At 32.7% G+C, this 27,329-nt stretch overlaps 1 protein-coding gene across 3 annotated transcripts in view; it reads left to right on the forward strand.

Annotated features, from left to right (window-relative positions):
* GALNT13 (polypeptide N-acetylgalactosaminyltransferase 13) overlaps positions 1 to 25,268 on the forward strand; it is a gene marked incomplete at both ends in the record, with an annotated part of 482,292 nt that extends 457,024 nt beyond the window's left edge. Inside the window, 2 exons of one of the 3 annotated variants that reach the window (XM_081261707.1) lie at positions 13,368 to 13,502; positions 25,128 to 25,268. In XM_081261707.1, the coding sequence (XP_081117833.1) occupies positions 13,368 to 13,502; positions 25,128 to 25,268 (276 nt within the window). Of the gene's footprint in view, positions 1 to 13,367; positions 13,503 to 21,403; positions 21,590 to 25,127 lie in introns of those variants that run through there. The other 2 variants (XM_081261705.1, XM_081261706.1) reach the window with 2 other exon arrangements.
* Between the last annotated feature and the right edge of the window lie 2,061 nt (positions 25,269 to 27,329).

Below are 27,329 nucleotides of genomic sequence, written 5' to 3' on the forward strand. Positions count from 1 at the left end.
TCTGAAAGTTTGATTAACAATAATTTTGAAAACTATCTCATAGCAATGCAAGAATCCAGTCACCAAAAACTACTTCTCCATGTAAAGGAAAATCCCTATGAATTGAAAAATATACTGAATAGGAAATATCTACTTTGTAATCTGTGAACACTAAGAATTCAAAACTAAGCTTAAAATTCAAGCAAACTGTTTTTATATGAGAAATTTGGTGATGAAATTCATTACATGCCTAAGTCCTTCCTATGATCACCTTTATTTTTTTTTTTTTTACTGGACTAGACATTAGAGAGTATTATAATTTCCTCAGAAATTGGTTTATTTTTATCTTATGGACTCCATAAATTGTGTAACTTTTCAAGATTTATTTTTTTTTTTTTGGTACAAAATGCATGATCTACCCAGAGAAAATTGAATATATTCTTTCTACAAATATTTCACTTATTTCATTTTTTAAAATTTAATCAATCCCTATTGTTCCTACATATATATAAATAAGAAAAAAATAAAACTGACATTTTTTTTTCCTTACTGGAAATAAACACACAGAGGGAGATAGAGATATGTATGTCTATCTACCTATCTAATTCTGTTTAAATACACTTTGTAACAGTTTTAAATATAAATAAGTAAATAGGCACATAGTGAAATTTAAAAGAATCTTTCACAATACAAGTGTCATAATTCTCTAGAGAAGACATTCAGAACATGATCTGATAAGGACAGCCACAGGTCCAAGAAATATCACGAAGCAGTCAGGAAGCAAGGAGAACAGAGTGTGCGGAACAACAGTGAGAAAACTGGTATAGGCAGAGTTGAAAGGACCGGACAGAGACAGTGGAAAATTAAGTTTTATACGTAGAGGAGCTAAGATGATAGTGGAATGTAAATGTCAGGGATTTTTTATGAGGACACAAAAGGACCAAAAAGCTTTCAGACTAGAGAGCTGTTGAAGAATAACTTATCTATTTGTAATAAATCTCATGAAAATACCCGAACATGCACTTTTGTTATTAAAAATGACATAGTGAATACAGCCAAAATGAAAAGAGCTTTCCAATCTTGTTATTTGGTTCCCAGGTATAATTTCTCAGCAAGCAAGAACAGAATATGGAACTTTTTTTTTTCAATTCATTTCTTTTATTCTGTATTCAAAGGATTCGATCCAATACAGAGCAAGAACCTACATGGGGTATGTACAAAAATGATACCTTGCCATTAAAGAGAAAGGGCTTCAATTGGTTACCATGGAAACCTCCTAGTGTCCATTCCAATTTCTAATAGAGCTTCTTAATCTTCTAATGGAAACCTACCAGATAAAATATTTTCTACTGCTATGTTTTGGTTCTAACTCTTTAAAAAGATTTGAAATATTAACTTATTTAAAATAAGTAAAATAATTGTGTTTGGTTGTAATATAAAAAGTTGTCGTTATAAGCAAAAACATTCAAAGATGCGTTTAGGCTCATTGTAATGCTTTGGGATGATCAAAGTGGTCATGACTAGTCCTCATTGCCGGTGTTCAGCCCATGGTCTACATACTGCTGAGTGTTGTGCCACTTCTGGGTGGCAGAAATTGTCATGCTCCAATCCTAACACCAAGGAGACCTGATTTTTAATTAATTCAGTGAATAAACCAATTGACCTAACAAAATTTATTTTAAATATAGGCACATGAAGTCATGATCCCCAATTTTAGACTGAGGTTTTTAGGTACAGGTTATAATTGATTTCCATAATCTCCACTACATAAGAATTTAAAATGATATATGTGAATGGTTCCCTCCAAGGAATGGAGCCCAACTTTCTTCCTGCCCTTGTATGTATGGTGTACTTATTAACTTGCCTTCAAAGAGTGGGACATAGAATGTGGTGGTAACTATATAGTAGAGAAACACTGGGAACAACTACCATAGGTCCATGATCAAGGTGCTGCACTGTAAATCATGTTGAGAACATGCACCTCTGGTCAGATGTCAAAAGAACACCACTGCACCTTTGTGGTCTTCCTGTTCAAAACCTATGACCCCAGTCTAACCATGACAGAAACATTAGACAACCTCAAAATGAGGACATTCTCTAAGATACCTGAAAAGTACTCCTCAAAGCTATAAAGGGATCTTTACAAAGGGATCTCAGAATAGACTTAATGAGAAAAGACAAGTAAATATAGTGTGATATCCTGATGCAATCCTAGGAAAAATGCACATGAGATTAGGGTAAAACTAATAAAATCTGTATACAGTATAGAGTTTAACATAAAAATTAATTTCATAACCAAGGAATAAAATACCATGTGTGTGGGAAGAACATGGGATTTGGGGCCTGACATCTAGTTCAGAACCTAATTGTCTCACTTGCAGACTGACTTTATGGGATTTTTTTTTAACCTTTGGAAGCATCATATTTCTGACTTGCAAAAGAAGAAGACCAATGCTTATTTTAGAGGTTCACTGAAGAAATTTGTAATTTATAATCTGTTATGTAATATTTAATATAAAAATATTTCAGGGCTGCGTATATAGCTCAGTTGGTAGAATGCTTGCTTTGCATGCATAAGGCCCTGGGTTTGATCCCCAGCACAAGAAAAAAAATAGATAGATAGATAGATAGATAGATAGATAGATAGATAGATGATAGATAGATAGATAATTTCAAATGTCAGCCATCTTGCCTTATACACATCAAGTGCTCCTAGAGTGTAGTTTACTTTCTCTGTTTCTGCTTGCTTCCATCCCAGTATCTGAAGGCCATCACTTCCACCCCTTTGCCTGAGGGTTCTTGCTGTCAGAGACATCTTTGTCCATCTAGTCACACCCAGGGAGCTAATCAGTTCTGCTCTCCAGAAGCTCACCTCAAGCAAAGCTGAGGGCAGGTGTTGTATAAATAAACATTGCAGCTCAGTCCCACTGCAAAAGGACTGATACTGTGGTGGTGTTTCTACATAGGTTACCAGAGATCTGTAATAGGACTGTGCTACTGTTAACCACAATAAAATATATATTATACCCTTTGTCAGCTGCTGTCCCTTCTCTATTCCTATATAAGCTTCTATATGAGTCTTTTCTGGTATCATCTCGCTTTTGGACAGACCAAAATTAAATAGACCCTTCTCTTAGTGTTCAGCAACACAGAATGCTATAAGTGAATCAGAAACCAACTAGATAAATTAAGCTTGTTTATATCAATGTAAATGCTATGGTAATAATTGGGAGGTTGTTGTTGTTGTTTGTTATTATTATTTGTACCAGGGATTGAACTCAGGGGCACTGGACCACTGAGCCACATCCCCAGTCCTATTTTGTATTTTATTTAGAGACAGAGACTCACTGAGTTGCTTAGCACCTCACTTTGGCTGAGGCTAACTTTGAACTGTCACTGGGATTACAGGCATGCCCCACTGTGCCCAGCTTGGAGGTTAATTTTAAGTCGTGTGTAATTTAAACTAAACAGTCATTTATCTTTACTGAGAAGAGGAATTATTAGTGTACAGGAAGTGTATCTTTATGTCATCTGGAACATTATAATAATTTACCTTTGGGACTACCCATACATTTAATACCTTTGTCTGATTATATACCACATGCTAGAGTTTTAGAATTTACCTCATGATTACAAATCCAAACCTTTAAGACAGGGGCTGGGGTTGTGGCTCAGTGGTAGAGCGCTCGCCTAGCACACATGAAGTGCTGGGTTCAATCCTCAGCACCACATGAAAATAAATAAATAAATAAAGGTATTGTGTCCAACTAAAACTAAGAAAAATTTTTTAAAAGATCTTTAAGACATAGGTAATGTTACAAAAATACTAGTAAAATGTTTTTCAATAGTTTGGCTCAAAATCTTTTGCTGTTAATTTGTAACTAACAAATACCAAAATAAATATAATAGTTTATATAGAAGTCACGTGAAGTATATTGATAGGTTGATAGATAGATAGATGCACACATATATATCATGTGAATTACACATACATATATATTACTTCTATGTCTGTTTTTAGGCATAGTGAGAACCTTAAATATTGTGTATCTTACTATACAATGGTACATACCAATGACAGCCATGAAAGAAAAGCATACATTTAGTTTACCTATGAGTGAAGAATATCCCATGCAGGAGTTTACTTTTCATCATTTGCAATTTATATGCTTATGGATTAGTTCCTCAAATAACAAAATATTTAAGGAATGATACAATTTGAAAGAATGCCATTGAAAGAGAGAATTTATTACAGAAAATCATTATAACAAGAATCCAGAGAACAAAGTTTAAATTTGGTTGCACAGTGGAGGAAACTTATACTCAAATAGTTATTTATGTATTTAACCTAACGTTACATAAAGGACATGTAATGTTCTAAACCCTGACACATTTAACACATTCAAAATTATCTGTTGAGTAAATTAATAAATAAATGATTAGATGAAAAAAAATAGCATAAAAGTCACTCCATTTGGAGAGAACAGATATGGGTTTTGAATGTATCCTTTTCCCTGATGGTCAATATATATGTTTCTGTTGTTGCTTAAGAAGTTGCTACATAGAAGACAATTATTATTTCATAGTTCTGTAGGTCAGCAGTACAGCACAATGGCTGAGTTGTCCTCAGAAGTTCTCATACAGCTGAAATCAAGATGTTGGCCATAGTTGTGGTATCATCTGAGGCTCAGGGTCCTTTCTAAGTTTCCTTCCTGGTAAAATTCCATTTCTTGCAGCTATAGGACTGACTCTGTCCTGGTTTATTTGTTTTCTGACTCTTCCAGTAGTTGCTCTCAGCAGTTTAAGGCTACCCTCAGCTCGCTGCCACATGGCCCTCTTCAAAACAAGAGCTTTCATCCTCAAGGCCAGCAGCAAAATCTTTCTTTGCTGTTGGCTAATCTGAGGTCTTATATAACATTTTACATAACATTCCATAATCCTGGAGTGATTTTCCTATCATAGTCACAGTCTCTCTCACACTCAAGGGAAAGAGGTTATATAAGGCATGTGCACCAGGGGACAGGAAACTTGGGCCATCTGCACAATGTACCACAGTCAAATTAAGCAACATCTGCACATCCAAGCATATGTAGTGGGATATAATTTGGAAGGATTCCCAATTGGGCTAAATTTACAATTTATAGTCTTTGATATTACAGTAGTAAAATATGAGTATGTAGAGCAGAATGCTTATATATTTGATTTCAAAAGTTGTAGACTTCCTGTAAATGCCTTTAGGGCAGAGTGAAGTATTAAAAATGCATAAACTTTTAATATCAGGAAAATTTAAAATAGGAGGATTTAATAATGAAGTAGAAAGAAAATAGAAATGTCAGTCACACTGTGTTATTGTATTAGTTCATGCTGCTTATGTGGTATCTTAGAATCTTGCTGTTGTCTAGAAAGTGGACTAGAAAATTTCAAAGACAAATTGTTTTCATTTCAATTCAATAAGTTATTATTGGGCACTGCTCTGTTCCTACAGTAATTTCCAAAGGGATTCAAGTATATCCTTAGAACTGTTATATGGGGAGCAATGTTTTATTTAAAAAACAAATTGCCAGTGGGAAAAGATGAGGTAGAATATAATCAAATGTAGATATTATTCATGAATAGTTCACAGATACTCACTGACATTCAGTCATTACTTGAGGCAAGTACTGTGTTTAGAGCGCATATGAATTTCCTAATTCAACCATTAAAATAGCCCATGAAACATGAGGCTCTTTTCCCAGATGGGGAAACCAAGATTTTGCAAAGCCTCACAAAAACTCAAGTTCTGATGATGAGTGATTGATCTCAAACCCAGGTCTGCCTAAACCTATAGTTTTAAGCATTATCCTGCTCTAAAGATTAACAGTAATGAAAGTTGCCTGAAATGCAATGTGGATAAGCCATCAGTGAAAAAGTAGTTACAAAGCACTGAATGGAAGGAAAAAAAAAAAAAAGAAAGACAGAATGCATTAAGACATTAGGAGTTTGTTCTTTTCCTTGGCAATGTGAAGTGAGAAGGATAGTCCTGATAAAATTAGCACATACCATGTAGCAACAATATGATCTGGTGAGATGAAAAAAACAAGAGCTAAGGTTTTGCAGATGACGTTAAGGTCAGGATGAAAATATTGAACTTGATAACACACCTACAAACTGCTTTTAATAACAGAACTTTAAATATTGAAGCAGTAAAAGACCATAGATATCATACAAGTGTAGGTTAAGAGTCATAGCTGGAAGCTTCCTACTTCTTCCCCTCTACACAAACCACTGAGCTAACAGCCAATAGATGGAGCCTGAAATCAATTAAGGCATAGAAGAAGATTCTGTCTGGGAACAAAAGTCTCTGCTTGGTGCCTCCACTGGTAAACTCAATTCCATCTATGTGTTCTTCATGCTGATTTTAAGATGGTGTGACATATGGAGAGGGAGCACATTTTTAAAATAAATTATATTTTTTTACTGAAAGTCTAATTTTTGTTGCTAAACAATTTTTCATTTTATTTTAATACATTTTTTCTGGTTTATTTTTATCAAATGAGAGAGAAAACTGTTACATGCTTTTTTTTCCCTTATATTGTTCCTTCTGCATGATTGTTGACAAAATTAACTCATTTAAAATACTTAAACAGTTTCCCACAGAGTGTCTAAGATCTAAAATGACTAACTAATAAGTGTATAAGGGACAGTGGGGTCTAAAGAGCCCCCTGTCGTTAGGCAGGTTGGGCATACTGGATGAGTCCTATAGATTTTTAGCCAGTATCTTCATCCAGAAAGTGAAACCATTAGAATGATATGATATATAGAGGCCCTCCAAACTGTGAAACTTTATAGTTGATATAAAATTTCCCAACCAAAACCTTTTTTTAATTAAAGCTAAACGAAATATAAAGAAATCACAGTCTACATAATAAAGCTGAATGTAATATACTGCACTTAATGTGAATACCCAGTGAATATTTTGTCTATTCAAAATATGTATTTATTTGTCAATTGTGCATTAATAAAAAATAATGAACAAAGCAAATATCTATCCATCATCTGTCTATATCTTACATCTAAGAACAAAAGAAATCATGTAGCAAGACAGAGCCAGCAGAGGGCGTGTAGATCTTCAGCCCTTTGCTGAAGCCAGAAATGTCCAGATACCACAGAGCAGAGAGTAAGTATCCCTACTTTGCAATTTGCTCTGCTAGAACCAGGTTTCCCTAACAGTTATGCTAGAAACCTGTGCAGGTTTGTAATTTTTCAAAGTAGTAAAGTGAAAAGAGTATTTTTAAAGAAGTAACTATATGTTTTAATATATTTTTAATATTTTTTAAATGTAAAAAATTTTTGAAAAAAAGTATTGTATAGGTAGTCTTTAATTGTGTAGAATTAATTTAATTGCAGAATATTTTAGATCACTGTCACAACAGTCTTTGAAAATTATTTAAATGTTGTTTTGATTATAAATATTTTAAAAAATTATAAATGCCTTTGGATATTCTCCCTAAAAGAAAAACCCAGAACAAACTATATACACATGTAAAGTAAAGAAAAAAAAATGATGTTTTCCTAAAATAAAAACAATTGACATTGAAAAGAATTGATATTGAATTAGTTATAATTCCATATATATTGTACTTATTTGATCATAACATCAATTCAGAGGGAGAAATCAATCTAGCTTCAATAAAGTATGCATAAAAACAGGCAAATCACCTAGTCACAGTAAAGAACTACTTTTTGAACATATATCCGAATAGAAAGATGATTGTGAAAATGATGCTTTTGTAAAATATAATAGGATATTATGGTTTTCAGTATTTCAATAAATACATATTTTGAATAGACAAAATATTCACTGGGTATTCACATTGAGTATAATAGGATTTAATTTATGTGAAATCTAAAAATCAGGTTTCTTATATAATTTTCAATGATAAGTTGGAAAGCTGTTCCATGACTTTTAGAGTCTTCAGTCAGCACAGGAATAAAAGAGGAAGTATCAGTTTCTTAAGGCTGCTGAAATAAACTACAACTAATTATATGTGTTAAAACAACAGAAATTTATCATTTTGTGGTTCTGGAGGCTATAAGTCTGAAATGAAGGTGTCAAAAGTGCTTCACTCCCTCTGAAACCTAGGGGAGAATTATTCCTTGCCTCAGCTAGCTTCTCCTGTTAGCCAGCAGTTCTTGGTGTTCCCTGGCTTGTTCCATGCCTCACTCCAGTCTCTGTCTGTGTTACCACATGACCCCCTTTTATCCCTGTATCTTTATATTTCACTTATAAAAGTATCAGTCATTTTGGATCAAGGACCCACCCAACTTCAATATGACCTCATCATAACCACAAATTACATATGCAATGAACTTTTTTCCAAAAATGTTCACCTTCTTTGGTACTAGGGGATAACGCAACATAATGTAGGAGACACAAATAGACCCATAGCAGGAAGCATCAGAATGTAGAGAAGACTATAAGATTTTCTATGGAGAGAGTAGTTGTTTTTCTAAAGGGAAGGAGCTGGAAGTCTGACTTCAAATGAGGTAAATTTGTGGGTATACAACCCAGTGTAGTCATATACAGCCCTAACAACTTGAAATTCTTGATAATGTTTTTGACAGTAGGTCCTTTGTTTACATGTTGCCGTGAACTTGGTAAGGACACCATTTGAGAACTTGATGTATGCTTCTTCCACTTGGTAAGTTTTGCAAGATGTGACCTGACTCATACCTGACAAAGTTGGCTTGTGACAACTGAAATGAGGGGACTGGACTGCCCTGTCCCCTGTGGTCAGCATGCCTCCCAGAGTTTGTCAAAAAGTGGATGCTTATGAAAATGTGCATTGTCCTCCTTATTAGCACTGCGCTGAGGTGCTCAGGGATGGGAATCTCTAAAAAGCCACACTCTCTGTGGAGTCAGAGAACAGGAAGGAGTAAGAAACAAACAGCTTGGGTAAGACCTCTCCTAGAACTTTACCATCCTTGAAGAATGAACACTGACTAGCAGCCTGGGGGAATTTTAGAGTGGACAGAAGAAATGCGAAAGACAAAAAAGATGCTTAAGACAGGAAAATAATCAAGAAGGCAATGATACCCTTCCCCAACCTAGACTGCCAACCTAAAGTAGGCCTAACTTACAGAAGAGGATAAAATTTGATATTACATTACATTCAGAATTTTGATTAATAATGTAAATTGTATGATTAATTAATTATTAATCCAATTTCTGGATTTCAAGGTGACTTAAGTCAAATAAGCAAAACCTCATGCATACCATATTTTTCATTTAAAAGTAATAAAAGACATAGAGTCTCTTTCAAGGCATTTTGTAGGCTTAATAGATGTCATAGACTGAATTTTGCCCTCCTCAAAATTCATATGTTAAATTCCTTAGTAACTGCTGGCCCTCAGAATGTGACTATATTTGGAGATACAGTCTTTAAAGAGATAAATAAGGCAAAATGAGATAATTAGGTTGTCCCGTCTCTGATATGACTGGTGTCCTTTAAGGGGGGGGGGGGGGGTTGAAAACATGGGGAAGTTGCCCATCTAGAGACAGGATGAGAGAGAGACTTCAGAAGGAAATAACTCTACTGATATCTAGATCTTGAGACTTTCAACTTCCAGAATGTTAAGAAATATTTTTTCCCCTTAGGCTACCCATTCTATGATATTTTTTTCTGGTAACCCTAGAAAACTAATACATTAGGAGACACGAAAAATTGAGTGGTTGTGGCAATAGAAGTAATTTTGGAAGGCATATTAATCAAGCAGTTCCACAAAATTGGGAACACAGAATCTGTCTTCCCTAATAAAACAACTGAAATTAAAAGAACTGCATAAAAAATGTCCTTTTAAGTGGTTATAGACCCAGTTTAAGTGGCAGACTACATAGCAACATATGCAATACTAGATTGCTTAATAAAAATGTTGTGTATTTAGACAATATGAAACACAGTATATGAAACAGAATATTCAAATCACCTTAAACTGTACTTTATTTAAAGAAATTGACTTATTCTTTGCAATTGTGTAAGTTGGTATATATTTATAGGGACACTAATTAATCAGTAAAACAAAAGGGCAAATTTATGTTTATATTTTATATTTATTTACATATGTATATAAATAAGTTTATTTATGTTTATACAAAGAGTATTACATGTGATTTCTTACTCAGGTAGGTGCCCCATTAATGTTAACTTCCTATCTTCAGTTGTATGATATAAGGAAAGACAGATTATTTAATTCTGCTTCTAGTCACCTTAGATTAGAGTGAATGGTCTCTGATCAATCAATGATATTTAAAGTTGATTTAAAGATGCAATAGAGCAACTAAAAATAAATGTTAAGTCTGGTTTGTATGACTCAGTTCTGGCTTTAGTAAGAATAAGTATCGATTACCAATGATAAAGCAATTTGGGTGGTAAGAGAAAAGGAATAGTTTCCTTTTGGGGGGTGAGATTGTACAGTGAGACTTCACTAATGAAAGAAACCAATCACAGTTGCCAACAGGTGTGGAAGTTTGCTCTAAAGTGCTTCATAAGTGTTTGGCTTTAAAATATTTTATCTTATGTTATGGTCGAGCACAGAGGTTCAACTACAGTAGCAGGAGAGCCGACTGGGCAGGTTCTGAACTGGGATTCACACATACTAGGAGTACTGAGACAGGCCCTGGGTATGGAGAACAGTTGCTTCTCACAAAATCTAGCAACAGATTTGAGGTTGTCTCCAAGGTATGAAGAACTCAGAAGTGGTGAATCTAGAGGGCCAAAATATGTGGGATGTTACTAGTTGAAAGTTTCAGGAAAGTCTGTCATCAGGATTAAAACCGTTTCCTCAGGACTGTGGGCATGGCCATACGGAGGACACAGACTGACCAGAGCAAACCCTGCAACTTATTGAGTACTGGATATATCATCAAAGCAGGGATCCACATACAAGTTTACACCTGGGAATAGCTCCAAGATTGGAATAATAACAAATATTAGTTACTGAATGCTTTCCATGTACCGGGACCTTGTAAGCATTCTGTATGTATTGTTTCACTACATCCAAAGTTGAATCCCATGAACCTCTACAGTCAGGGTCATTTAAAAAACACAAAAATGGCAATTGTGATTAAAAAGACAATCAAAAATAAAGAACTCAGATCAAACCTTATCATTTCAAGATCAAATCAAGAAGGAGAGTTATATACTAACATGCACTATTAATATAGAGGGTAAAATAACCATCACAGAAACAATCAAGCATAAAAATGAGATAATAACCAAATAATTCTGTTATGAAACCAAATTATTCTCAATTTTATAGGAAATAATGCCAGGGGAAAAAAACTAAATTATTTGTTACAGATTTATATTTTTCATAAAAGCTACTTATATGCCAAGTATTTCACCAATGGTTAATTTTCTTTCAATTTCAAACAACTAAGAAAGATAATTTCAGGTAGATGATAGATAGATAGACAGATAGATAGAGGCTGAGAAAACATTTTACAAACATATCATTAATTAGATGTAAATTACTTTAGATAGCTACTAGTTCACCAAAGAATGCATCAAAATTAGAATTCCGGAACAAAGAATGTGACAGACTGCTCTAGAGATATCTCAAAAGGTAGTTTCCAAATTATCACAGAGGCTTGAAGATAATCCATGCTGAGACCATTATTATGCATGTTGTAAGAGACTTGAATGTGGGTGGTCTGAGGTCTCTTTTTATGGTGTCATGTCTATACAATTAAATGACAGCAATTTCAATGTGGAAGGTTTTCCTTTAGTATTGAAATAATGCTACAATGAGCAAAATTTTTTCTCTAGATCTTTCTCTCCCTCAGTTTATGATTCACTACTAGACTCAATTATTTAATTCAATAATATTATAATTGTGTTTTTAAAAATAATGTTTGAGAAGAATACAGGCTTATCTTTGATTTTTTTCTTTTATTGTTCTTCTGGTTATTTGATGTTTTTCATTAAAATATGAACATGAAGAAGTAATAAAGATGGGACTTTTCTAAATTACATACATGAAATCTATGATATATTTATGTAATCTATTAAGTTAGCATAACATACCTCTCAAATGTTTATTCTGTTGAATAAAATTGTATAACTTTCATGAAAAATCTTTTTTCAGAGGTGGACTTAATCTTTTTTTCAAGGTTGTTCGTGGTAACACTCTGGACTTGTAGCTTCCTCTCACAACTTCTTGTGACTTTCCGAGAAACTGAGTAGCAATATGTGGAGGGAATCCTTCCAAGATCACTTGTTCGGTTTACAGACAAAGGATCTGAAGTTGATGGATTGTTCCTAGAGCTGACTTCCTCAAATTTCTTCAGTCTGCCCTGAGATGACCTTTTCCATTACACTCCCTCTGGCATTGCTAAGAAAAAAAAAAGAAATCCACCCAACACTGAACCACACTTACCATAGCAAAAGGAAGAAAACAATTTTTATGATTATTTCATAATAAGCTTCATGAAACTTTAATAGCCAATTTTATAAATAAATTAACTGCCCTAAGCACAAACTAACAAAAATTATTATAGTTTCTATTTGAATCCTCTAACAATGAGGCCAGGATGCATCTTGGCATTTTCTGGATTTTTTGAGAACTGATATAGTTACCCTTAGCAAAAACTATATAAGAAAGATAAGTATTAGACCCTGTTGTTAATGAAATCTTTGAAGAAGATAATCCTATAACCATCAGAAATCCATTGACAAGCTAGGTGTCATGGTGCAGCCTGTAAACTCAGTGGCTCAGGAGGCTGAGGCAGGAGGATCATAAATTCAAAGCCAACCTCAGCAACTAGTGAGACCCTAAGCAACTTAGCATGACTGTGTCTCAAAATAAACAATACAAAGGGCTGGGGAATGTGGCTCAGTGGCTAAGCACCCAAAACAAACAAACAAGAAACCCACAAACAAGATTTAATAAAATTCACACAATGTTTTATGTTATGGAAAGAAAGATTTAAATTTCTAGATTAAAAAAATACCATTCTCTAGAGTTGAATTGGCCATAACATGGTAGGAACAAGGACTGCTCTTTATTGAGCTCCACACAGTTTACAAAGTTTGTTTTATTTAATCTTTTGTGAATTTTGTAACAAAAATAGTATACAGGACATAAAGTGACAGCAAATAATAAGTGTTTATTAATTTAATTTGTTAAATTGAGGCTTCACCAAAATCCTATGAAAGAAATGGCATTGTCCCTATTTTGTAGTTGAAGTAAAAGATGGAGATGAACCAGCTTTCTCAAGATCACATAACAGAAATCATTTGAAAACACAAATGTAACTGACGTAACAGTTTTCACATATGGGATCGTATTATGCTGTGACTTTTTTATAAAGTAGATACTATTTTATTGGCTGAATTTTCTATTTTCAGGTATTTTCTTATACAGCTGACAAAGAAATCCGAACTGATGACTTATGCTTGGATGTGTCCAGACTCAATGGACCTGTAATCATGCTAAAGTGCCACCACATGAGAGGAAATCAACTATGGGAATACGATGCTGAGGTAGAGTATTTTCCCTAACTCCTTAATTAATGCTTCAGTTCAGTTACATATTTTTAAAAAGTTAATCCTACTCTTTTGTTTTTCTGCATTGGAAAAATTATATTCCAACCATTCATGCTCATATGTGATGACATTAGGAGGGCATATCATATAAGTAGGCTTTGGTTAAACTGGTCCATTAGTATGAAACATGAATAATCATATTGAATGCTTAAAATATGTGATCTCCATGTAAATATCCAATATAAATTAGGCCAGGGGTGAGCTATACTTATCTGAGAGGTACATATGAAGATGTTCATATAGCACAATTTGACAATATGTTCTTATTTTCAATTTTTAAATTTTGCACCATTGTAATCCCTGATATGTTTACTATTATAAAGAATATGGCAAAGAATTCTTTACTATTTAACATAGAAAATGTTTTCCAGAATTTGATAAACCAGTTTGTCATATAATAAGCCAATATAGCACACCTTTCTGATAGAAAAGAAAGTAGAGAAAACAACAAAATTATTGATGGGAATTTACAGCTAGGCAATGTGTAAAAATCAGTTCAGCCATCAGATGGAGCTAATAAAAAAGAAATATTTTATTCAACATAGCCTCAGAAACAGATTCATCACTTTCATTTCCCTTTGCTTAGCAAAATGAATTTGTCATACGTGTCACATTTTCAACATTATTAATTGGTCACTGATGTATTTTAAAGAAGAACTGAACTTTATTTTACAAGATAAATAATATAGTAGAGATAAATGGGTCTCGCAGATGCAGTGTTCCATACAAGCGTAAAATATTCTGCAATAAAAATATTTAAAAACCAATCTATAGAGATTTCAGTATTATTGATATTTTAAACAAGGTCTTCTTTTGAAAACTTTTTGAATGCCATTTTAATTTGCATGACTTTGTTTCTTAAGATGAATATCAGGAAAACTGACTGAATTTGTATAGGATTTAAAACTGGTTATATAGGATTAATTCTGGCCTGAAATTTATATAATGTTACTAGTCTCTTGGGACAAAAATTCTTTTGGGACATAATTAAGGACAAACATCCAGATTCCTTTCTGTGTTGTGGCAATGTGTTATATTGATACTCCTTGCCTGTCAGTATCTTATTCACCTTTTTGATTCACCATTCTTTTTATCTTCAACTATTATCTGTTATCACTGTTCTTTATATTAAAGCTAGAGAAGAGTTTTTCCTCTACTAAAAAAGTATCTAAATCTAAACTCTTAATCAGTGCACTACCTCTTCTATGAGAAGTAAAGACAAATGTACAGAAAAAGTAGAAAACCTAAAACTAGCATTTATTTTTAAATAAAACATTTTATTGTTGATGCTTAGTTTCTTTCAAATACCAGAAATTTGTTTGGCTTGTACCAAAAGTAAGAGACTATAGCATAAATTTATTCAGAAAGGGGAATGATTGTCCATTTTGATAAGGTATAGCACAGTTAAATTTCAGAATACCACTTTTAGTCTTCAAACTTTTCTGTACCTCTTGAGTGAACAATAACTTCTATACTTATAACTCAAGTTGCTTCATTTCTAAAGTAACTCCTGTTAGTAGTTAAGTATAAACTTTTTAAAAAGGTATATATTCTGTCAGTAACAATGTTATTGAATGCTAAGGAAGTTTATAAGACAAGTAAAAAATGTGGCTTCATCTAAGATAAAAACAAAATTTTCTTTTTTTGAAAATCTACCCTTTTGGATGATTAGCAGTTATCTGTTGTAATATTTCAGAACACTGTAAAATTTCAAGCCACATTAACTTTGCTTTTAGAATACACACACACAAGCTTATAATATGCCATAAATATTAAGAAATTTCATTTTAACCAAGTAATCTTTTCACGTTAAAAATAAGTGTCAGAATTTAATTTACTCTCCTATATGTTTATATGCTTTGAAAATTATGTTGTACAATTTGTCTAATGTCATCACTTTGCCAAATTTTTAGAAATAAGTAAATCATAATGTAGAGAAATCTCCTGAGAATGGAACAATGATAGGAATAATGCCCTGCCTTTTTCAAAATTTCAAGTTTGAAATTTGATTGTATGTGTCAGAAGTCATTTTAAAAAAGATGTTTACAAAAAAATTGAAATAAAACATTTATTTTTCTATAGTTTCCTTTAATTTTAAGTTTCATGTTCAGAGTCCCTTTAGTCCACCTAACAGTCCCTATACTTGCTACCCAGAGGGTAGTTCTAGGATCAGTGGCATGCATCGCCTGGGAACTTATTAGAAAAATAGAATGTGAGAACTGTGCTTGACACCCTAAGTCCAAATCTCTATATTTTAACAATCTCCATTAAAGTTTGGTCTAGACAGTACCAAATATCTATGAATTTTCCATGGTGTTTTATGCGCTGTTGGAAATTATTGCAAACTTAGTGGGGGAAAAAAAACATGAATGCACTTTGGAAAATGCAAGGCTTCCAGGGGGTCTAAGGGAGAGAAAGGAGGCAAAGGGCCAGAGGTGCTGGGATGTGAATGAGTCACTGCTCTGTAGCTCTAGTCTTCAGAGTGGAAAATGGGTGAGAGCTGCTCACTGATTCTTCAGTTCTTTATCCTTTGCTAGCAAGGGCAAAATTATTATTCTTTGAGAAACCTCTGAGGTCATGCAGTTTCAAGGCAGAATAAAAATTGGTGGAGTTCACAGAATTACAGAGCTGAAATGTACCTTAAAGTTCTCTTCTTCCACAACCTTTATCAGGAGAAAGCTAAAGCACAAAGATTACCCTGCTAGCAGCAGAGCTAGGATTTAGGTCCTAATAAAGTTTTCAAAGAAGCTAGTTATCAGTACAGTTTTGAATCTTACAGTGTGAACAGCTGAAATATTCCATCACCTTATCTTCTATAGTCCTTTCAGTCTTAGAAAGGAAAGTCATAAATAGGAGCAGAATTGTTGAAATATCAAGAGACAAATGGAAACAGTGTCATGAGCCCTGAAAACATGGAGTCTATCCAGCTGCTTCAGAATAGAGTTAATTGAGTGCTATATAATTTTATCTGTTTTCTTATACAATTGAATGGTCTTATAAGATTGAGCTTCTATTCTCTGTGTTTATCATATTAATAAACTGGAGCATAGAATAAATATTGGCTAAGTTTGCACACTCAGATTTCTGGTATTTAATCTAGCAATTTTTCTACTGTACTATATTACTTCTCAAGGTAATTGAAAAACTATAAATAATTAGAGGCTCCCAATGGTGAGGATCTAATAAGCTAAATGTACAGTATTATAAATAAGATAATCGAATGTTAACAGTTATTTGCAGTACCAAATTTTGTTCACATAAGATTTCTCCTTTTCTTAATAATAGGAAAATTATTCTTCAATAAGTATGGTCTATTTAGATAAACAGTCATGAAACTACTCTGACACTATGGTCTAATGCTTGCACACTTTAGTTACTCATATTCTGAATATAATTAATGTTCAGTTGCTTTTCCTTTCAATTAAATGGAAATAAGCTTGTGTTTATAATAAATGCTTACTGCTGATTTACTCTGATTTGTAATGTAGAATTTCTCACTTTCCTAACTCAACATTTCTCTTTTGTTGTTGTTTTTTTCTGGTATTTTGTGGTTCTGGAGATTCAAACCCAGGGCTTTACACATGCTAGGCAAATACTGTACCACTGAACTACATAGTCAGCCAATAACTAAATATTTCTTAAATAGCACAATTATAAACTTAACTTGCTGTCTGTCACTTTTTACCTGGTCTAATTTGTTTGATTTGGAGGCAACCTGAGCATCATTAGCAAAGTTGTGGAATATCCACCTGGTCTATAATCCCTTGAATAAATTACCAGTCAAACACTTCAGTGCCATGAAATGCATATTGTCACAGAGTCAAACAAAAGAGAAAAGCTAAATTGAATCTAACAGAGAAATATTTATTTATTAATGGTGCTGGGGACACTGAAGTGATTTTTAAAATTATTTTTATAAAAGTCTGTTGCTCATCCATTCTAATTTATTTAAATTTTCTTATAGGCTGTTGCACATCCTAAGTGTATTCCAATCTCCTTCAAATTTACATTTTCCTGCAGTATGTGCACTTAATCACATTTCTTTTTTAACATCTAGGCAGCTACATACAGTGTGAGAATCTAATTTTAGATCAGAACACTTGTGCTCAACAAACACTATGCAACAAAGAAAAAAAGGGAGCAAAATATGATGCTAAAAATAAGTCTTGTTTTTCATGTGACTGAGCAAGTTGACTGAGAAAATACTTGTTATGAATTCTATACCCATCTGTATGAAATGTTTCTCAGAGCTGAAATATAAGGAATTTTTTCAGTAGGTAAACTATGTTAGATTGATATTTACTGAAATCACAGAAGCTTATATTTAGACTTTACTTACTACCCCCCTCTTTTATTTATCTTTATCAGAAAGCAGGTAAATGGGAATATAATTTCAAGGTAAGTAATCTGTAAATACAATGTAGCCATATCCCTGTGTAGAATTCCTAATAAAAACAATGGCTTGGTTTACCTTTTAAAGGAGGTAACCATTAGACATTACCCCTTAGCTTTGATTTTGCATTATAATCAACTAGTAAATAGAAGTTTCAATAGATAAGTGTTGCAGTTGTAGCTCCTCCTTGTTAGTCATCTATGCTTGAGTTTTAGAATGCTTACAACCCATTCTACTGACTGCACAGACTACTTTGTCAGGTGATCATAATTAATATTTGAATAATAACTTTACCAAGTTAATTGTAAAGAGTAGTTATTCTATACTTGGTCAATAGGGGAAACCTAGCACCTATGTCATGAAATTAAATACCTAAAATAGTCCAAGTTTATTCTTAATTCATTTATCATTATATATTATAACAATTAATTTTATTGGTTTTATTTTAAACTTTTAGTATGCCAACTGAGACTTGTATGATTGGCTCTTAAATCAACTGTGCAGTCAGTTGTATTTGTTTATTTAAATATTGTTTTATAACAGTGTTCTTTAATAAAGGTATGATCTAATTATGCAATATTATTTGTCATCAAAATTGTTTCCCTATCCTGATTCCAGCTGCTTCTAAGTATGAATTGTATCTTTGGAAGGGTAGATTTAGAGATACTTCATGATACACCTTGTCTTAGATAGTGAAATATACTAATATGTTTAATGACAGAAATCATTTCTATGCACCTTAAAATAGTTTGATTTAAATTGATATGTCCAAGGAAATAATTATGTCTTGCATTTAAGAAAAGAGAAATTAATTAATGTTATATATAAACAAAACATAATATTCACTTAGGGTTTATTACTTTATTTTATAGTCAATATTTTAAATAAAACCAAAGAAAAAGTATTTTTCAGTAAGCTGCATGTCAGCCTGTATGTCACATTGCCTTCAAAATTGAGTTAGCATGACAACCTTTTATTGAGGCATTTGAAACAAAAGGCAAAGGACTGATATGCTTAACAAAGAGCATTTTAAAGAAAACAGTTTGACACACAATATAAAATCATATAAGGTCATGAATGAACTGCATAGGAAGAATATAGATAGCCAATGGAAATTTTTAAAATAATAATTGAAATAACTATCAAAATAATACATAAAATTATATCATGAGTGTTATTTTGTCCATTTCTTTTTTCACTCTGTAATTATGGCAAACATTTATGTATTAAGAAAAACATAATACCAGTGAAGATGCAGTATAATTGACACCATACTGTAGCCTGCCATTTAGTAAGCCATAGCAGCTGCTGCTATTCTTACTAAATTATTATCACAGGTAGTTTGGGTAAAGAATTGTACTAATTTGTATTAAAATATTCAGACCTTTTTAATTTCACTTCTAAAACTCTAACTTTCTCTAACTATTTTCTTTAAAATGTTCTTTGTTAATCATTTCTTTAGAAATTATTATAGATGTACACAGATATGTTCAAAAATGTTTTTGTACTAGTTCCAACTCAAAAAGAAACTCCCAAGAGAAAAAAAAGTTAATTTTAGCAAGTCTATTTCATAGATATTATTTCCTACTAGTTTTAAAGGATTATTTTAATGATAGAAAATATACAACATAAATTGAAGAAGGATATATATAATTTGATGACCTTAATTGTACAAATACACATAAATGTTAAAATTACTAGAAAACACATAGAATATTAATAATTGTTGTCTGTCCTGAACAGAATACCCAGAAATCATATTTTGCTTTTTTAATATTTACTTTGTTGTAGTTGGGTACAATACTTTCAGTTTTTTATTTATTTTTATGTGGTGCTGAGGATTGAACCCAGTGCCCTACACGTGCCAGGCAAGCACTTCACCGCTGAACCATGACCCCAGCCCCATATTTTGCTTTTAAGAAATGTGTATTTTAAATAATTTTATCTGTTTTTTAAAAAGAAAAGTTATTTTTATGGCAGTGAAATTTAGATTTTTAAATTTTCTCCATTTTATGACTTTTTAGAACAACCTAGAATGAAAGTTTTTTCAAGTTTTTCATGACAATACTTGTAATAAATATTTCTTAAGAAAATATTATAACTGTGTTTCTTATGATATTGTTATATTTTATTCATGCCATGAAGTCTCTTTTCCTGGCCTTAATATCCTAAGGAAAACAATTTTTGTTTTTGTTTTATGACACAAAAAACCCTGTAGTTCATTCTTTCTAATGACACATGGAATTCATAATTCCTAACAGTAGGGTCTTTGATGTTAACATGATGTTTACCAAAAAAAAAAGTTTATTGCAAGAAGATAAGTTATTTGGAGTAGGGGATGATTTAGCCTAGAAATTTCGAACAGTGTGTATGGGAAATTCAGGCCTGGTTTTTTAAAAAATAAACTAGTCTTCTTAACAAATAAAACTACATCATTAAAAGTATCATTTTTACAAATAATATATGGTGTATTATAATTGTATCTTTCCTATCTTTAGATATTTCTATAGTAAAATTACCTACCATTTTACTATAGAAGATAAATGCTTGAAACAGTGAATCCAATGATTGTGTCCATTTAGCTGCTCAAGAGATGTAGTTTATTCTGTATTTATGTTCCACACTGGCCTTTCATTCAGCGTTTGAACCTGTGCACTTACATAGTGTCTCACATGGTTGGCACTGGGCATGCGGATGCAAGTAGCCATGGTCTATGGACTTTCTGGAGTTTATGCTCCTGCAGAGAACATCTATAGAAAGTGTGAAACAGTCAAATCAATTAATTAATGAAAAATCATATGTGGAGAACTTGATGAAGTTAAAAGCCAAAATATAGTAGATCATTTTTCAAGTTTTGCTAACTTTACAGCTGACCTCTAATGAATGTGTCAATATATATGTGGAAACTTGAAAAACCTCAGGTTAGCCCCATGTTTCTCAAGCAGGAACAATTGAATACCATACTGTACAAAATAGAGCAAAGTCTCAAAACTAAATTATTCCCCAGATCCTTTCCTACTCCCTACTAAAGTTTAAGTCAAAGGAATTAGAAGGCTAAGCACAGTAATTAATTGATAATCCTCTGGACTCACAAACTATTTTGAATATACACTCACAAAATAACACTTTTGACCCTAAAAGGCATTTTATTCCCAGATTGTGAGAACATAATCTCTTTTATCCAAAATTCTCTTTCTCAAAAATGTTTCATCATTTGATCTCAAGCTCCTCTTCATAGTTCTGTTTTATTTCCATTCAATCCTGCTGAGTACCATTGACATTAAAGCCATCTAAAAGAATGTGGCTCACAGCTCCATGGATGCAATTATTGTGACATATGTCTTCCATCCTTATCCAGTAGAAATTGTGTTGCCCAGGATGATTGATTTATTACTGCCTTTGTACTTGATTTTTGTCATTATTCATTATTTTCTTTGTCAAACAGACCCACACTCTTCTTCATATAACCACCCAGTCCTGTCTCTCACTAAGCAAAGTAGCTGATGGCTCTCAACATCCCACTGTGGAAGCATGTGATGATAGTGCTTGGCAAAAATGGCTACTAAGAAACTATACCAGAACAGAAGTTTTTAGGAATATTTTTGGGAATCTTACTGATTACTTTCTGTAATCATTTTTAGTGATTCGCGTTGCAGACTTTATTATATTTGTTTAGTACTTTTGCTATGTTTGATCATTGAAATCTGGAAACTTTTTTAAAATATGGTTTAAAAAAATTTTATGTATGGCAACTTTTTATGTCTTTTGCTTCTTAGCTTCTCATTAATTTGGAGACTGTACATATTAAGTAGTGTTTAGTCTATCATTAACATATATTTTTCTATTTCAAATATATGTACATAAATATAATTAATAAAATATTTTATTAAATATCAACTTTTTCTTGGGCTAATTATAGCCATGTCTGTGACAACAGAGTCTGTTATCAGAGCTGATTTTAAAAAATCTAACATAGTTAAAATACCTAATAGCTGAAAAAAATGGAATGTTTAATTTTTATTGTTTATTTAATTTTGTTGATTTTTAATAGGTGCTTTTGTTGTTTGTAGATGTAGCACACTCTTTATAAAGTGTATAGTTATTTTAATCTGAAATACTAAGAAAATGCACTATTAAAGACTAAATAAGATGTAATTTTCAATAACTTTATGAAAAAAATCTAAGCATTTCTTTGTGGTGAAGTGATATAATTATAACAATAAAACTTTTTAAAAATAATATCTTTTATCTCTCCTTGTATGATTTATGACTGTCTTCTCAGTAAGGAATAAAATGAAGCTTGTAGTTAAAATCAGCAAACTGGTGAGCAATTCTAGTAAACGGTGCAAATAAGAACACATCTTAGTTCTTGATTTTATTGGATTTATCACTCAGTAAATGTGATTTTATGTTGTCCAATGCCTTACTATGAGAATACATGGGAGGTTAGGGAGGTTTTCTGGTACCCATGTACCAGCTAATGGATTTTAGTGCAAGACACAATGGATCTTGAATTGCTTGTAACATAGCTGTCAATGGAAGTATGGAAAGTGGATGGCAATAGGGGTATTTTTGGATTTGAATCATGTTTGAGATAAGGACATTCTGAATATAAGTCAGAATTCTAAGTTTAGACCCTTTGCATAAAGAGGACTTGCATGGAAGGCAATTTACATATATTATATTAGTGTGCTTTCAGATTAACCATACCTGGTATGTGCAATGCCCAACAAGAGACATTTTAAAACTAAAATTTCACCCCCCATGTCTACTTATAGAGTTCTAGGGCAGAGACTACAGCTCGCTTCTCTTGTTAGGAAATCTTGTGGCAGTTCCCCCAGCACTTCTTACAGGCTTCTGGAAGACAGCTTCTGTGCAGATGACAGACCAGTGCAAGATTATGAGATCCATTCAGCCAGATGTAGAAACCATCCTAGCTTAATAGTCTTATCCTCACAGGAGTTACCTCCTGTTCCAGCTCTACAGGCAGTTCCAAGAACCCAATGGGACACTGGAAATTACAGGAGTCTACCCTCAGAATCCCTGAATTTATCTTCTTACATGAATTTGGTATTTTACCAATTTTTCAGTTGCAGAAGCAATTTATCAATCAGAGGTCATTTTTACCATAAACTGTGTTGCCTAGGAACATATAGTTAGCTGTTTTATCTTTATCAGGTTGCTAAGGGACCAGAGTTAGTTAGCTGACTCAAGGTCTGTTTATTTTTAGCAGGAGAGGAAGGGGTATTTGTAAGCATTTATAAATCTAACCAAGTATTTTCTGACAAAAAAAAAAAAAAATCTGATTCCTTAGAATGATTTGGTGGCTTGCCCAAATATTCACAGCTAGTAAGTGGCGGAAGAAGAATTCGCACAAGTCTATCTGAGCCTAAAATGTCTGATTTCCTACTGCACTACAGTAAAAAGGAGAAATTTTTGGTTGGTCTTTGTTATCTTAGCAGCAGTGTGTTTAGGCTATTAATAAATACCTTCAAAAGAAATATTCATGCATTTTTTAGAAAGAACAATGCTTACTAGTATTTTTTTTTAATTGTCATCATTTGTGTAATGTTTAATAATACTTAATTTGATCCTTCAAGAGAAAAGATCTCAGTTTATTCCATTTTGGCCTAAGGTTTCTGATCTGATCATTGATCAAAGAATCCATCTGTTGTGTGTGATCAGCTTAGACTAAGATAATGACAGAGCTTTGTGGGGTATTTCAATGGGCAATAATGTACTAGATATAAGTACAATTCATACTTTCTTAGAAAAAGGACCTAATAGAAGCATGAAATGGTAAGAGATTTTTTTTTGAAGGAGAATATATGTACAAATGACCTCAGGTAAGTAACAAAATTGAAGATTCTTTTTTGATGTTGACTAGAACTTTTTAGGGAAAAAAATTGCTTTAGTTTCATTTGGATCTTTTTTAACTGGCTGGTGTTTGAATTTCTGGCACGATGAAAAGAATAAATCAACTATCTTCCTGCCTTTCTATCCTTGACAATTTCTTTTTTCTCCATTTTTGAGTATAAATAGTTTGATTCATGTATTAAAAAGCAACAACAAAGGTCTCAATCTTGAAATCACCTTCACTTCTAGTAGTCTTGCTCTTTTAATTTCCTGCTTATTGTCTATTGGGCATCCTCCACCACAGCGAATTCTTTGTTGTCTTTCCTCACAACAGGGCAGCTCTGGGTGTTTTCAGTCCTAATCTAAATGAATAATAGGAAGGGAAGGAGGGGAAGGAAAGATTTTGTCAACCATTAATTTTGGTAATTTGCACAAAAAGGGGAGATCTGGGGTGCTATTTTAAAGATATACCCACAAATAACTTCATAAATTTTTCTGGTTGGGGAGTTTTTCATCTAATGTGATTCTAGGCATTGCCCATGAAACTGAAGAAAACTATATATAATTAGTACATATAAAGCACATGGATTTAAAAATATATATCTGGAAATATCAAAAATGTGATTTTCAATATAATTGAGAACACCTTTTAGAATTATGAAGAAAGTAAAAATAAACAAGCATAGCATTTTAAAAAAATCTGATCATAATATCCCTGATCTTATTTGATATTCATATGTTCAAATTCTTAAAAATGTATATCAAAATATGGTGATCATACTATCAAGTAAGACAGATCATTTGTTGCCATGAATCACTATTCTAAAATAAATGTGTCAGATACTATGGTTTGTTTAATATTTTGAAATGGGAACATCACTAGCAGTTTTGTTCATTTGGGCCACAGCTATGACATCTATTTGCATGTTTACCAAATAGTTACTGAATAACACATGCCTAAGAAAACTAAGCTTTTGTGAAAGCTTGTTAATATTTGTAGTCCTCAAGTATACTTAGAGCTCACAATGGGCTTTTTGCAAAGAAGCCTGAATTTTTGGCAACCCATGATAAATATTAGCTAATTGCTTTAACCATCTGCAAATAAAGGTGCATTAGACAAGAATAACTCCTTAACCATCAGAGTTGTATAATTAACTCAGAGACACCTATGCACAGTTCCTTCTACAAACATATCACAATGTAATACACTGAAAAAAAATCATAAAGGATTGTTTAAAGAGCTTTTTTGATCTGATATGCTAGTAAAGCTAAAGATGAAAGAGCCTGAGCTGATTATTGATTATCTTTTACAGAGACTCACGTTGAGACATGTTAACAGTAACCAATGTCTAGATGAACCTTCTGAAGAAGACAAAATGGTGCCTACCATGCAGGACTGTAGTGGAAGCAGATCCCAACAATGGCTGCTAAGAAACATGACCCTGGGGGCATGAAGACTATTTCCCCCAAGCCATCAAAGTGTCTATACTTTTGGTTTTCCATTATTTCAATGAGGGGAAAATAATAACTGCTGAAATGAAAATTTTAAAAATCCTTTTAGTATTCTAAAACATAGTTGTTTATAATTCATTTTTAGGAATGTTGGATTATTTCCCTACTAAAATTTGTATCTCATTGAAGAAGCACATAAAAAACATAAATAATAGCCAAGTGTTATTAAGCTATGGAACAACTTGAAAAACAAATTGTGTTTGTTTAAAAAAAAAATCTTACTGCCCTCATGTCACAAGGTTAATGGGAGGTTAATTTATTTTTTGCTGTCATAGTGATTGAGAGAGATATAATGTAAATGCCTTACAAAATATCTTCATTATGAAATATTATCAATTGCTTTATATATTCACTCTTTGTACTGAACCTTCATAGGAACATGTTGAATTTCTATGTCAACAAATATGATCACAAATTATTTCTGAGCATCGAATTCATTGTACAAAATATCAGGTTCCACATTTTGTACCAGGAAAAAAAAAAATTAAATTGGATATTGAATTCATAGTCTTTACAAAAACATCACATTTAAACAAAAAAAGAAAGAAGAATTTGAAAATTCACTTTAAATAGGAAATGCAAATTCAAATGAAGCAAGCAGAAATTAGCCAGATATTGAGGAGAATGATGGAGGGAAATGGAAACAGTCCTTGGAAGAGACATGGCGGCTGGGTTGCAATCATTCCTAACACAGGCTGAAGACAAACAATTCCATGGCACAAATTAAATCTGTAGCCATGTCCCTATCTCCACAAACAACATCCCCTTCCTCTTTAGAGTCTGTGGCTTATCACACTGTACAGAATTGTAGGACCAAGTTAGAGTTATAGACTTAATCTTTAATTCTTTCACATTTAGAAATTTTAGTTTAATCACTATTATAGTTCTAATTTTTAACTTTAATAAAATGAATGCACTGCTATTAGAATTTCATTGTTGTGCCATCATACTAACATTTTCATCACCAGGGGACTGAACTCTATACATTCATTAACCTTTTATTTTAATTAAACTGCTAGATATCAATTACTATAAATTATGACCCACATAATTAGAGAAGCTTTACATGTTCTTCATCTTAAAATAGTTTGTGTTCAAGATACATAATCAATAGGAAAAAAGGGGGAGAAATATCAATCAGTGAGATTCTTACTAATAAGTTTCTGTATTTGACATTATTTTCAGTGCCCATAAATTTGCTTCACACAAGTGTTTTATTTGTGATAAATGTATTGAGCAGCTCAAAATAATTGGGAGCTGGGAGTGGGGCAGAGGATGGGAGACATGTCTTCTGAAGCAGAAGATTCCAATTTTTTGCCCTCATCTTTTCCATAAAAGCTCTTAAAGAAACTATATTATGGTTGCATACAACTTCCCCCATGCACCTACAATCTTTTATAATGAAAATACAAACATTTTCTGAAAGTTAGTAAGTTCTTGAATGGTTTTCATAGGTAGCATTCCTTCTTCTGTTGACTTTGTATTGGTTCAATTCTAGAGAAGGAATGTCCAAGGTGGAGCATTTCAGATTTGCTCCTAAAAATGTAGACATCCACACTTGGAGGTCTTTGTATATCTCTCAGTTTTCTAAAATTGTAAGAAAAAGTTTGAATGTCAGAGCATTTTTTTATAAGGATAGACTCTGTAGTTGACAACAAATTTAGAAAGGCAGATCTCACTTCCAGAGGCAGTGAACCACTTCCTTAAATTGATCATGGCCTCTCAAGTCAGCTGAGGCCTGACAACAATCCCATTTCCTATTTCTGACACTCCCCCCCCCCCCCATTTTCTACTTGTCCTGACTAAAATGCATTGTCCCTTAAAATTGAAAAGCTTAAATTCTTTTTCTTTTTCTTTTTCTTTTTTTTTGCCCATCGTAATTATACATAATAGTGAGAATCACTATGTCACATTTGTACATGTACATAACATAATTGATCTATCTCATTCCCCACTCCTGCCTCCTGAACTTGCTGTACTCTAGTGATCTCCCCGCTATTATT

This window comes from Spermophilus citellus, assembly GCF_964194105.1.
Source record: "Spermophilus citellus genome assembly, chromosome: 11".
NCBI classification, from domain to species: domain Eukaryota; kingdom Metazoa; phylum Chordata; class Mammalia; order Rodentia; family Sciuridae; genus Spermophilus; species Spermophilus citellus.